At 54.5% G+C, this 13,892-nt stretch overlaps 4 protein-coding genes across 4 annotated transcripts; 1 reads left to right on the top strand and 3 right to left on the bottom strand.

Annotated features, from left to right (window-relative positions):
* Window positions 1-52: 52 nt before the first annotated feature.
* On the top strand, window positions 53-1,750 carry CC84DRAFT_1168489 (WD40 repeat-like protein). The gene has a single exon (XM_018179407.1). The coding sequence runs from the start codon at window positions 96-98 to the stop codon at window positions 1,629-1,631; it is 1,536 nt and encodes a 511-aa protein (XP_018030749.1). The 5' UTR covers window positions 53-95; the 3' UTR covers window positions 1,632-1,750.
* A 1,104-nt stretch (window positions 1,751-2,854) lies between these two features.
* Window positions 2,855-4,097, bottom strand: CC84DRAFT_301096 (uncharacterized protein). Its single transcript, XM_018185793.1, has 3 exons — window positions 4,030-4,097; window positions 3,423-3,894; window positions 2,855-3,173 (listed from the first exon to the last, which is right to left on the bottom strand). Exons 2-3 carry the CDS (start codon window positions 3,841-3,843, stop codon window positions 2,962-2,964), a joined length of 633 nt encoding a protein of 210 aa, XP_018030748.1. The 5' UTR covers window positions 3,844-3,894; window positions 4,030-4,097; the 3' UTR covers window positions 2,855-2,961.
* Window positions 4,098-5,503: 1,406 nt separating this feature from the next.
* CC84DRAFT_301069 (uncharacterized protein) lies at window positions 5,504-7,581 on the bottom strand. Its single transcript, XM_018185792.1, has 2 exons — window positions 6,970-7,581; window positions 5,504-6,918 (listed from the first exon to the last, which is right to left on the bottom strand). Exons 1-2 carry the CDS (start codon window positions 7,345-7,347, stop codon window positions 5,941-5,943), a joined length of 1,356 nt encoding a protein of 451 aa, XP_018030747.1. The 5' UTR covers window positions 7,348-7,581; the 3' UTR covers window positions 5,504-5,940.
* A 1,996-nt stretch (window positions 7,582-9,577) lies between these two features.
* Window positions 9,578-10,047, bottom strand: CC84DRAFT_1180402 (uncharacterized protein; the record flags this gene model as incomplete). The annotated part of the gene is made up of 2 exons (XM_018180473.1): window positions 9,578-9,831; window positions 9,882-10,047. The coding sequence occupies 2 exons, from the start codon at window positions 10,045-10,047 to the stop codon at window positions 9,578-9,580; spliced, it is 420 nt and encodes a 139-aa protein (XP_018030746.1).
* Window positions 10,048-13,892: the final 3,845 nt, after the last annotated feature.

Here is a 13,892-nt window from a genome sequence, read left to right as displayed (position 1 = left end):
TAACACCAACGAAATTTTGGAGTCGCAAACTCCCCGCTACGTGCGCATTTCACTGCTTTTTGTCACGAGGAAGAAGTGACTTTCGCTACCGCAGAATGGCAACTCAAGTTCCGCCCCCGTCCAAACGCCAAAAGCGCGAGGCCATCGAAACCAGCCGCACGCAAGCCCCCGCGGCCTCCATTCCAGACGGCAGCATCCGCATCCGCTTCGTTGACCAAAGCACCGGCACCTCAGGCACACTTCCTGTCCTGACAGTTCCCCTCTCGCAAGCCACCACAGCCAATCTCAATCTCCTGCTCAACAGTCTCAAAGACCAGCTCGACGATGATTCGATACCCTACCGTTTCTACCACGGCGAGTCCCCCGAAGCGCTCGGTGACAAGGAAGATGTGTACAACTCGTTGGTGAAGCCCGGCAGGGTGACAGCAGAAGAGGAGGTCGTGCTACAGTATGCGCCGCAGGCGGTATTCAGAGTGAAGGCTGTGAGTCGATGTGCGGCGGCAGTGAGTGGGCATGGAGATAACATCTTGGCGGTGCAATTTAGTCCCAAGAACAGTTCGCGCATGGCGAGCGGGAGTGGAGATAAGACGGTGAGAATATGGGACTGCGATACGGGAACGCCGGCGCATACGCTCAAGGGACACTCAAGATGGGTGTTGGCAGTGAGCTATTCGCCAGACGGAGCGTTGCTTTCGTCGGGAGGTTACGACAATGAGGTACGGATATGGGACCCGGAAACAGGAAAGCAAATTGGTGGGCCGTTGAAGGGACACACAAACTTCATCACCAGTCTGACGTGGGAACCATATCACCTGCAACAGGAGGGCCGACCGAGGGTAGCAAGTTCGAGCAAAGACGGGACGGTGAGGGTATGGGACGCGGTCGGCGGGAAGATGGAGTACGCGCTTTCAGGCCACAAGGGCAGCGTGACATGCGTGAAATGGGGCGGCACAGGGAAAATCTACACTTCCTCGCACGACAAAACCATCAAAGTCTGGAACGGCCACGACGGCACGCTCGTCCACACGCTCTCCGGCCATGCACACTGGGTAAACCACCTCGCGCTCTCCACCGACTTCGTCCTCCGCACCTCGTACCACGACCACACAGGCAAGGTCCCTGCCACATACGCAGAGAAACTCGCAAAAGCAAAATCGCGCTTCGAAAAAGCCGCCACCATCAACGGTGAAGTCGTCGAGCGCCTCGCCACCGCCTCGGAAGACTGCACGCTCTTCCTTTGGACGCCGCTCAGCAGCAACAAGCCCGTGACACGCATGACGGGCCACCAGAAGCAGATCAACCAAGTCTGCTTCTCGCCGGACGGCAATCTCCTCGCGTCGACGGCGTGGGACAACCACGTCAAGCTGTGGTCCGCGCGCGACGGGAAATTCCTGTTCACGCTGCGCGCGCACGTCGGCCCCGTGTACATGGCGAGCTTCTCGGCGGACAGCAGGCTGCTGGCCAGCTGCAGCAAGGATACCACGCTCAAGGTGTGGGACATGAGGACGGGCAAGCTGAAGCAGGATCTGCCGGGACATCAGGACCAGGTGTTTGCGCTGGACTGGAGCCCCGACGGCGAGCGTGTCGGGAGTGGTGGTGCGGACAAGCAGATCAGGATATGGAGGAATTGAATTAAGCTGGCTGGAATCGCACATCAATATACCCCCTGTATGATTCGATCTTGCCGTCTGAGTAGCCTGGGTCCGCTGCAGCTCACTCCCCAGTTGAGCTTTCCGTCTCTAGCTCCAAACCTCCCCACCCACCCGGCCCTCACACCAACCAACCCCACTGACCACATTCCTCGTTCCCTTTCTTCCCCTGTCCCATCCAGTCCTCCACATTCCAATTCCATACCACCCAGCACCCGCGCTCAGCCCTGCCAACGAAGGACTCGTCGTCACCGGGAATGCGCAGGACCAGCCCGAAACACGAAAAGATTCTGTGGATCCACGACCCAGCTCCCTGGGCCCGCAGCGCACCAGATCAGATCAGATCAGGGACGGCTCGTACGACGGGAGGATCGTGCGATGGGGTGATCGGAATGTAAACAGGCAGGCAGTGGGGCTGCGGGGCGGGAGGGACGGCACGTCGCAACGGGCATGCATGAATGAACGGTGAAGCTGTGACGACCAATGCCGCTGTCAGGGTGGGGGAAACTAACATGGTATGACTAGGGGCAGTCGACAAAATCACGAATAGTGGAGAACGAGCATGGTTTTGTAGTGTCTGATTCTGTATCTAGCAGATGTAGCTACACGTATTTAGCTGCTGTCTGTCCAATCTGAGCCATCCTGGCGCCTCGCCAGTTGCCTTGTAATCCGCAAACACCGCCGAACCCAGTAATCCCTGCCGTAACGAGCCTGTTTCTGCGTACAATCTTGTGGGCTGATAAGGAAGTCATGACAGAGATGTAATTGTACAAAACAAACGCCGTAAAGCCGGCCCAGTCTCGTGTCATAGGCCCACGGCGTAGAGCAGATATCACCCATAACTGCGACGTCGGTACCCACTTGCTATTCCCTAGCTAAGTAGCAGTCGTCCGAACAGAATGCGAAAAGGCAGTCGTGTGTCTCTTTTAAATCGTTCAAAAAGTAAACGACAATATCCTGGAAGTTATCGAAAATCGTAAGTCGGTCGTAGTCGTAAACAGGAGTGGAGCAACAGGCCCCAAGGAGATTGCTGCTGGCTCCATGCCTAAGCCATGAGCAGTTCTTGAGCTGAAAAGCAAGGCTCGAAAGCCGTAACATCCGGTATTGTGATCCGGTGAAACAATCATAGCTCAGTTAGCTCCAGCTCCTTGAGCGTTGCAAAAACAATCCGGTAAAAGTGTTCAAACGCTCCCAATATCATGGTTTGCGCTCCCAGACTGCAGACATCCCCGAATGTCGAGTCGGCGGTATGTGGAACAAGCCGCTAGTATACATGGACAAAATGAATCTCGTACGACAAGCACGCGACTCGTTAGTCCATGTAGAAGTCGCCCTTGAGGATACGCTCCTGCATGGCGTCGGGCACCTTGGGCTGCTTGGGCATCTCGCGGACGGGTGGTTCCATGATAGCCACGCTCTTAGCCCGTTGATGGGGTGGAGGCTGCGGCTGCATCGGTTTAGCACCGGACATGGACGCGCGCTCGGCTCGGGTGCGGAGGTTCTCTGCAAAACTGTAGCCTTCGCCTGAAGTCGAAAGCATCGTCGTCAGCTCGTGTTCTCCTAAGGCTTCGTCGGGATGGCGTTTGAAATGCTCGGCGAGTACATGAGAGACATCGGAAGAATGGAAAGACGGCGAGCGCTCCGAACGCTGAGATTCGGGAGTCACGGCCTGAACATGGGGCGCAAGGGGGTTGGGGGCAGCAGATGTGGATGAAGACAGACCTCGACCTCTTGCAGTCGGGGGAGAGGAGACTTTATGGATGGAGGGTCTACCATTGGAGTTCCCAACACTGCCATTGCTCTGCCTAACATCCCGCATGGCCCGGGCGCCAAAACTCAGGCGCCGAGCAAAAGGCGTGGCGGGGTTGCTGTTTGCGGAGGGCATCGGATCATCTTCAAAGGGGCTCTCGTCGACGGAGCCAGAGTTGGCGCTCGAGATGCTCTCGGTGCGGGGCCGTGTCTGGAAGGGTGAGCTTTGGTTGGGCGAGGCCGAGAGGCCGATGGTGGTGAGGGAGAGGCGACGCCGCTGAGCGTTGACGGCGGCAGTGGTGATAGGGCCAGGGTAAGGCTGGCTCTGCACGGGCGCGCTGCTCTGGCCAAAGATGTCTCTGAACGTCTGGCCGGTGACGGAGGCTCGCCTTCGATCGGAGAAACCGGGGCTCGGAAGCGGCGGTGAGTTGCGGTCGGAGGACATTGCGGGCGTGGCGGGAGAGAAGGTGCGATGTGTGGCTGGTGCGGGTGTCGTCTGGAGCGAGGTCAATTGGGGGTTGCAAGCAATCAGCGGCGGTGTGGGCGGCAGAAAGGCAACGGGGGCGCAGGGGTAGAAATAGCAGACGATGGTCGGCCCCGATGCATGTGCTCGCTCGAGCCAGCGACTTACCAAGCGCGATACGTCACGTCACCGGCGTCCGATAAGGCCGCGGTAGCGTGATGGTGGGGGTGGAGTGGAGTGGAGCAGTTTCACAGCGCGGCACAAGCAGATGAGCGGCGGCGGAAGGAGCAATCAGTGCAGATTGAGGCGACGAGGAATGTAATGCGGCGAGAGCAACGGGCGATGATGGACCGTCTTAATATGGGACATGGCAGGAGGAGCGCCGGCGACGCGGGATCAACTGACTAGCCTTGGTAGGGAAGGCGCACCTTCCCCGCATTCTCCAGGGAAGCGACGAAGGGCCGCCTGTGGGTGCACAGCAGCGCCCGCGACAAATCAGCGCCCGCCGCCCGTACAGCTAACAACGACTACTGCGACACGGCCGCAGGCCAGCCAACAAGCCCTGCTCTCTCTGCGTCGCCGGCCCACCGTGAGCGACGGCATCCTGACGATCGCCGCACAACTCCCAACCGCCCAGGACATGCCTGGGACTGTTCGTCTCGCCCCTCAGGGGTGGGGAGCTCTGATTGCTGCATGCGTACAACCACCCTCACCCCCGGGGCCCTCCATGTCCACGGCCGGCAACGGCTGCTTCTTCTGTGTTCCCCCGCCGTGGGACGCCAGCCTGTGATGACGGCTTATCCGACTACACATGCTTCTGTGGCTTTCATTGTACTGTAAGCGACTGTCGTCAAGACCTGCCGTGACCAGCAGCGCTGCAGGGGGCCTATGCACCTGTATGCAACCACCATGTCTGCCTGTAGCCTTCCATAGCACCCGGCGGACCCAGTTACGGGGTGAGAACGATGGCCAAGAACGGCCCGAAAGCCTTCTGAACGCGACAAGCACACGAGTCCTCGCAGGCTACAGCTACGCTATGCAGCGCTTCCTGTTGAGACCGAGTGCCCTGATGTGCTTGCTTTGTCCAACCACCTCGTGTTGCATGTTGGACACACACGCGAGCATGCATGTCATGTTGGCTGACTCCTTGTTTCTCGTGGTCCACAAACGTAGAAGGCACCTTTGGTCGCGATACTTGAGCGGTCTATCATCCCGGTATCACACCACGAGCGATCGTGGACCATGCAACGGCCCGATATGCGCATCAGGTCCACTCCTATACAGTAGCTCTATCTCGGTCCTTTCTTAGCTCGAGTGAAGCACGCTTCCATCACGACTAATCGTCTCCGCGTCTTGGCACCGCGCCCGTTGCATAACATTTCCCCGCTGCAGTCATCAGCTGGACGCTTACCTGCAGTTGCACTCTACCCGAGAGGTTCCAGTCGTGCTTAGGGTGTAGTCGCAGTCCCCTTTGGACGCACATATCCCTGTACTCGCCCTGTTTACGGCCCTTGTATGCAGTATTACGAGACCTGGTTCAGTCTGCAACGCGTCCGAGACGTTCCTGCACCATTTCTGTCATCCCTTAGCGCCTCCAGACAACTGCAAAAGTGTCGCCATGGTCTCTGTTTGCAGAAAGAAAGACTGCATTTGGATTTCTGTGGGTTAAGCTAACTCGATGAGTATGTACAAGTGGGTTTGTAAAGCAGGGAAAGGAGTGGTGTGATAAGAGGAGCGCAGCCAAAGAAGTGAAGTCTAAAGTGCTATCACCACAAGCCAACCTAATGCCTATGGAATCAAGCAAGTAAGAAAGAGAAAGATATAACAGAACTGGAACGAAACTCCGGCTAGGGAAGAAAAAGAGCCCGACGGCACATGATAAAGCGGTTAAAGGAGGGGAGAAGAGGTATCGCACTGACCCAGAGTTTACCGTGTAGCCGTCCAGAGGAACACCCAAGCCACTTCGAAACATGAAATCCAGAACTGTACCCATATCAAATGAGAAACCCAAAACGATAGCGAAAGGAATGTTCGAAGGTACAGTAGAGTTGCGCGGGGTTTGAGCCGTAGTGTGCAAGCTCACTGCATCGTTCTCTTTGGACTGTTTCCACCACTCTGAGATGCCGCTCTCTTCCTGCTTTCCTGGATCAGCGAGCGTAAAACGCTCAGGTACGCGGGCGGTGTTAGTGGCGTGTTCCGGACCCGATTCTCAATCTCCCCTAGATCCACCCCGTGATGGCGAACAACATGTGGCGCCATGTCTTGGAGCTTATCCAACACAAAGAACCCATTCTCCTCGCTCGCAGGGCCTATCAAGCGGACGAAGAGGTTGTTCCTCATTGGATCGCTTGGTGGCTCTGTGGTGACCCAGGGGCTATTGGCGTAGGCGTCATTGTTGCGACTCGTGACTTCTTCCAGCATCCTAACATAAGCTAGCGCGGCCAATCTCTCGATCTCTGTATCGTCCCTCCTCTCTCCAGCGTTCGAGACCAGCGAATCCTCACGATACTCTTCAATCTTCTCTACCAATCCCTCAAGCCGGGCGGCACAGCTCACAACATCAAGAGACGGCGTACGGTGGTTGGTCGGTCCCCTCTCAATATATTCGTCCAGCGCATTGAACGCTTCATCGATGCGCTTGTTGATCTTCTCGAAGAAGACTTTCACCTGGAACTCAGGCGAGCATAACTCCTGTAGCTGCATGAAGAAGGCCGGGTACCGAATTGCATGTTGTATGACGATTGGGCGAAGCTCTCGGAACATGCGCGACTGTTCTGACAGCTCTCGCGTGTCTTCACTCTTGAATTCGGCAGGCAAGAGACCGTTCGGTTCGAAGCATGACATCATGTTGGCTACCTCGTCAATAAGTTCATCGGTATCCGGCAAGTCTTCGCCTTCAACTACCCAGTGAAAGTGATCGGCAAAGGCTTGAAGAGAACGCATCTTCAGGACTTCTGCGGGGTGAGTATTCTTTACGCTGGAGCCATCTCCTGCCAATTGAATTGTCTGATTCGTCGGTAGAACTGAGCTCAGTTGGCCTATAAACCAGAAGATGTGCTTCCCAGCAGGTCAGCGATTGTAGGTTTCCAAGTTTTTCAGTATACGCACCTTGCAGGCCTTCTCATTCTGCACGTTACCACAACTACATTTGGGAACCCTTCCTTCTTCCACTTTGATAGTGATGTCATCATCCAGATTGAAAAAGAATGCGCCATCGTCTGTTTCTCTACAGAATCGCATCCGGATATTGTTGTCGTCCTTCACGAGGCCTATCTTGGCTCGCCGGCGCAGCTCGTCGTCGAAAGTCGAGATGTCATAGATATGACCGTTGGTTGATTCGATCAATGATGGGGTCGGAGAGATGGGGCTCGAAGTAGGCGATTCCTGCGGAGTCTGCGGTGGATTTGTTCGCAAACGAGCAGCTCCAGCTCGAGTAGTGACCATAGTATCACGGAGCGACAACTTAGAGAGCTCTTCTGCCGACATGGAGAAGGATTTCCAAGTCTTGCTGTGGCTTGACAATAGGATGCCGTGGCTAGAATATATATCAATGCAGTGTACGCCGCAAACCTAGCTGATCCTGCACTGTCTTGCACTAGTGTTTACTCCCGTGGAGGCGCTTGCCAGATTGACCTTGAACGCCACAGAAGCTGCGGCGTGTATCGTGCGGGTGACAATCAAGGACTCTAGCTGAATGCGATGTACAAGGTCGGGGCTGCTAGAACAAGGTCCCGTAGGCAACGTGTTAGGTCAAGCCAATGACCGAGACAACATAGCGTTCGGAGTGGCCCGGGCCACACTGTCTTTGCCCTACGTATTGGCGGAAGAGGCGGGGCTGAAGTATCTACCGTGATTAGCACGATTGACGCCAGGGCTGATCAAGGACGAATGAGGGCTTGAAGGTATTGAAAGAGCAAAGCTTCATCGCTACGCCCGAGCATGGGTGTCGAATCTGATGTGCACACTCAAGGAAAAATGTAGTCATCCTGGTCGTAGTTGGTCTAATTCACCAATAGACGGCCTCGAGGGGACAAGTGCCCAAGAGGTCGCGGCTAAGGCAAGAGAGTATGCCTGGCGGTATGATGGCTTGACGTCAATGGGCAAATCAGTGCTTCCCGCTTCTACAAATACGAGCAACCGTGCCGCGGACTGATAGTGCGGGACAGGCCGCCGGGACGCGCTGATATAGGGCTGTTGCGTACGGAGCTAGACGATTAGTCGACCTTCAGGCTCCGATATCCGCCAGCTGCTTAGAGGGTTCTGAAGACTGGTTAATAGATACTCTTCATTGGCCAGGTGGATATTGCTGGGTGTTGGACCTTAGGTTGTGCAACGCTGTATACTTCATTCCAAGGGCTCCATGCGTGGTACAACGGAACCGAGCAGGCAGTGACAAGGCATCAGCGGTCGTTGAAGCGCGGCAAGACTGTGCACTCGCTGTTGCCGCGCTCTTGACAGCCTCTGCAGAAGCCACACATCCGCCCAAAACGGCGGAGGGGCCGGCAGCGAAGCGCTTCAATGGCGGAGTTGTAGGGTGAAGTGTGACAGTGAGGTTGAGGTGCGTGAGACGGCTCTGGCGAGGTCTCTAGCCACATGTCGTGGGCTGTGCGCTCAGCCTCGCCGTCACTTTTCGACCTCGCAGCAGCCAATCGATTTCACGACCCCTGCGCATCTGCAGCCCGGTGCGAGGCGCACTGAGTCCGGGGTGCCACAGTCAAGCTTTGGTGGGCGTGTACTCTCCCGTGCGCATTAGCCTGCGATCACCTGAATTACGCCTTGCAAGAGCGACCATGTGGAGAGCGACTGCTACGGGCGCCAAAGCGATGCATGCGAAGTTGCGATGCGAAGAAAAGCAAACGTTGAACTCTGAGGACAGTGGCCTTCGATACTGTGTTTCAGAAGTCGCTGAGCCACTGCCAGCTCGATGTTACAGAATATTCGAATAATACAGCCAATCAAACGTGCTCCCGTTGGGTATTCTACGGGACCCGCGCAGGCATTGCAGAGGCTTGTGCGGCGTATGTACTGCTTATCAACCCTCGGCCTCTCTAACGCGATCCGCAGTACACGAGCAAACCGGCCCGAAGGGTCCAGCCGGCCGCATTGTGTTGATCTCTGTGCCGTCGCACGCGGCACACATCCGCAAGCGCTCAGGCTCTCTCGAGTCTCCGCACGCTGATGGACGACTTCACCAAGCTAAAAATATCGAGTAGCGCGATGTGAACTATGTGGACCTTTGCTCGCCGGGGCAGAATTGCGGATAATGTCTTGCAATGATCGCGACTATTAGAGGATAAAGAATACCATGCTGCGCTAAACAAACACGAGAAGATCGAAGTAGGAAAGTGAGCTGCAAAAATGACCGATCATGAGCTGCACAGCAGCTACACTCTCAACTCCCCATTGCCTGAAAGGGACCGCCATAGTTGTTAAGGCGTAATACTTTGTTCTGCGACGCTTCCGCCCCCGGGTATACCTAAGACATAACGGTTACCAGAACTATAACTCCTGAGAAATGCGCTGTCCCGAACGAAACATATCCAATCGACGAAGAGTGTATTACTTCGACCCCCAGCCGGGATGACGGTAAGGGAAGTATCGCCAGGCAGGATAGCCTCGTGCAAATTGATCAGTGAGACGTAAACCAACTCTGGAGGGGCGTAAGTCATCTCTCACAGGCTGATTCGAGATAAAGACAACTCACACATGGGACATCTCACCTACTGCTGCCGCCGGTGCGCGACGCCGCCGCATATACAGAGCTCTCACGGGAACTTCGTTGTGATTTCTCCTCTCGAGATTTCCCGGTTTCCACAATGTGCTTCATGGAGATGCCACCCCACGGAAGACCAGAGAGGTCTCGGTTTTGTTCGATATTCTCGGGGTCCGGGGCGGCGTACGAAGAACCTGCGCGACGCTGGTTCTCGACTTCTCGTTCTGCCTCTTCTTTCTGCTCTCGAACTTTGTCCCCTATGGCCATGTCAGCAGTGTCAAATCTCTGCGAGTAGCTAAGCACGTACGAAAACGTCGTTGCGCAAGCTTGTTCTGGATCTTCCTGCGTTCATTGGGATCTTTCACTTCGGACCACTCGTCAGGCTTTGACCTCGATTGGTCCCTTCCCGATGACGAGGATCCCCCTCTTGTGGACATTATCGACTGGTTTCCCGTTGCTTGATTCTGGGACATGCCGTATAAAACTTGTTCTCCTAGTTGGCCGTTGATTCCACAACTCTCTGATGGGATTGACGAAACCTTATGGTTCGTAATAAAGAGTTTGATCGTGTCGACGTGTTGAGATGAGCGGCATTGAGGTTCACAAGCTCGACTGATGAATATATATTACACAAGCGGCTCAAGACTGCCGCATCGCAAGGTGGTGATAGGGCTGGCACCGGGCCAAGTGTAGACTGCGACTGAGACACTCGATGAAATTTGAGGCAGCGCAGTTGAAACGAGATAGTCTGCACTCAGCTGGCGGAGCTAGATGCCTGCTAGGTGACTGAATCAAAGACTAAAGAAAGGCGCAACTGTACCCGAAGAGAAGGTTGGAGGAGCGAACGACTGACGGATGAACAGTGACTCTACGTCAGAACGCTCTCTATGTATTCGGACCCTGGAGCCATGCGAGCGGGGCCCACGCGACTCGCCTAGGTAGATGACGGCAGAGTCCGTTGGATCGGGGTTAGACGATGAATGATGAACACCCTTGACTCAAATGGTTGCCGGCTTGAGGCTGCCCACGATACAGAGGACCTGATTGGCGAGCGTCCTAGTCACCTATGCAGGTAGAACAGGGCTCAATTGATACGTGCCTTCAAGTGGACCGAAATATTAGGCATCTACGCCAACTGTCATACATGGACTAGACAACGAGGACAGGCGTGGCCGAAATTAGGACGCGTGGGGAACGAGCGAGCCAGCTCGGCCCTCCCGTTGAGCCAGCATACGCACAAAGTGCCATGACGTTCTGCATGGGTATTAGTTCACGATCCTGGGTTTAGGATTGGGACCGAACCGCTTTGGTCTTCCACAGCCCTGTAGGGCGTTTGCTGTTGTGAACGGTAGCTAAGCGTCAGATACGAAGAGGCGCGGTGTAAGTTTTGCCGTACGCACAGGAACAGGAACTCACGTCCGCTCTTAGTAGTACACGGTTGATCATACGCGCCAATTGCTCTGCCTCACGTTATGAGTCGCATGACGTCCGCGGCTGAAGTTTAGGGTGTGTGTGACAGGTTCGTGACAATACGGCCATTCCGACATATCTCGCCAACCCGACGGTAACGAGATGCAGGTACTCGTTCTCGGTTACTACAGGGTCGGTCGAGGGGCATTCGGAGGAACCGCCCTGATTAACTGATGCTTGTAACTTTGGACTAAAGCAGTAAACCCCATGGATATGCTAAGCCTGATTGGTTTCGACTTCGATGGTGTAATAAACGGTTTGCGGCGTACGTTATACTGGTGACCTAAATCGAGAGACGTGGCTGTGCTTCAGCCTTCGGATGTTATTGATCTTCCGCAGGCCTCGCGCCATGAAGGTGGCCATGTAAAGAGTTGGCATCGGAGCGCACTGATCCCACACGATGGAACGTCAGTACCATGAGCCGTGATTGCCTTCCACCGTGCTTGAGGCTGGGCAGCTCTGCTAGCTTCTGACGGATTGAGGCTAGGATGGCAACACCGTGCGAGAAGCGAAGAAGCGGCGCGGTCTTCACCGAAAATACAACATCATGGGGACATCCGGAAGCTTGCACTGGTGTGCGGGGAACGCCTTTAGGGTCGGTGTACTCCTGGGTGAATCGTAAGGACATGCATTGGCGCATGGAGTTCACGAGTGTTGGATGCGGTCGCGACAGCGGTGACGTTTTGGAGCCATTGCCGTTAGTGCCGCCTGCATTGAATTATGATTGGACAGCAGGGGAGGTTGTGGTGGCTAAGCCGGCGTGCTAACTGCAACAGCGAGCGAGTTCACCGACAACACTTTCCACGATCATTTGCATCATCAAGCAGCGAGTCTTGTAATGAAGCGGAGAGAGCGCCATATTTTACTAAAAACATGCAGATTCTGCCTTGCGATACCCGCCACACCGCCTCTATACTTCTTGAATACCTCCTTGAACAAGTGACCCAAGCGGTTCCAATCTTGCAGCTGTTGTTTAACATGAAGAGGACTGGATATTGAGAGGCAGTGTTTGGCTCCCAGCATATGACTGCTCAATGAATAAAAAGTGGCTGACAGGTGTAAAGTGTGTCAGATCTTCAAAGACCCATAGTGGCGGGTACGGGACCCTACGTTAGCTGCTCACTCGTACGTACAGGTGCCATGTGCCAGAGGAAAAAAAATCCGCATTCGAGCGATAGTGAATAAAGCGAATAATGTAATGAAACCGCCCGTCTGCCGGCCCATTGGTTTAGCATGTTAAATACATTCAGATTAGGCACCAGTTATTCTACTACCATAGGTATTCTCCAAATTTACCTCGACAAAGGAGGTCTTGCGAATCTCGAATTCCCTCTGGTATGCTGTTCCTAAAGCCTCCAATGTGTTAGAGTAGCGGGGACCTGTCCAAATTCGTTCCCCTCTGTCTGCACAGCTGGGCCTCGCCCTTGCCCTTGCATCCAAATTACGCGGTGACATGTTGCTTTCAATCAATATAGCTGGAAACACAATTAACTTTGGGATACAAATAATAGCTACTGATTTAGGCACAGTGAAGAATTTCAGCCCTGCGAACCCTGACCCTGGGGGTGAATCGACGCTGTCGCCATGTCTCGGCCATGAGTGCACATTTGCACGGTTAACCACATGACCAGATATGTACTACCTCCAAATGAGTCACGAATTGACCGATGCCTGTGGCCACACAATTGCCGAGATACTAGCCTCAGCGTATAGTCTTTCGGATATAAAGGTAGGCAGAACTCTGTTTGATGTGAATCACCGACACCCTCAACATCACATGAATGGGGACATCGAAATCGTAGCGAATATGTAGATTCCGTATAGGGCTGCCAATGAATAATTGTACCTGGTGTTAGCGATTTCATCTGCGCTATTGTAGTTTCACAACTGGGCACATCCACGCCGCGGCCCGCAGGTCACTTCGGGAATGCGCAGTACAATTGCATATATGGTACAATGCTAATTATATCAACCCTAACGGGCATCGCTCTCCTTGCACTGCACGAATCAAGCGTGTGGATCTTTGTGTTGGCTCGATAGAGGAATGGATGGCGGCCGGAATCTGCATAGACCATGGACATGACAAAGCCGGAAAACTCTAAGTGAACTTTACAGAGAACCAGGAAATAGCTGTAATGTATCGTCGTGTGCTCAGAAGCTCTCATGACTCATATAGCTGTATCGAAACGGCAAAGTAGAAGACAAGCACTCGCACAGGAATCGAGTTGGGTGCAAGCGCTGATTGACAAGGGACTTCCTCTTCATAGCCCTGCAATGCCTGCTACATCGTCAAAATCCCACACACTGGCATTGTCGGGTTTCCCATCTTCAGGTACAAGAAGAGGAAGAGCACTGGTGAATCCCCTAGTCCGTAAGCTCGGCACGACTTTCCACCGCGAGTCTGCCACCGCCCATCACTGGGCACGGAAGCGCCCAGATAGGGCTTGTGCTCTCCCACTCGACTGTGAGATGATCTTGTCGCAAATTGCTGGATAGCAACAGCTGGCAGGCGCGCCCGCCTCCGTGATCTGCGCCACAATATCGATCCTCAGCACTTGAGTACAGTTGAAGGTTGCAACGGGCTGAGTCACGCCAACACGACGCTGACTTTGACAACAGAAGAACCCTTGCCTCGTGTCGCATGGTGCCATAGCTCTGTATAGCTCTGCGGTGTAGAAGATGGAGTTGTGGCGGGGCACAGCCACAGATGCAGCGTGGAGACGTGATCCTGATGCTCGCTCCCCTCACCACCATCAGCACTTTAAAGCATTAAAGTGCGGCTGAGCCTCTTTTGAACGCATAGGAAGCAGGACAATAAGCACTCTAATCTATTCGCAATCAGACAGCT

Source organism: Paraphaeosphaeria sporulosa, assembly GCF_001642045.1.
Source record: "Paraphaeosphaeria sporulosa strain AP3s5-JAC2a unplaced genomic scaffold CC84scaffold_12, whole genome shotgun sequence".
Lineage (NCBI taxonomy): Eukaryota > Fungi > Ascomycota > Dothideomycetes > Pleosporales > Didymosphaeriaceae > Paraphaeosphaeria > Paraphaeosphaeria sporulosa.
This window is presented reverse-complemented; position numbering and strand designations above follow the sequence as displayed.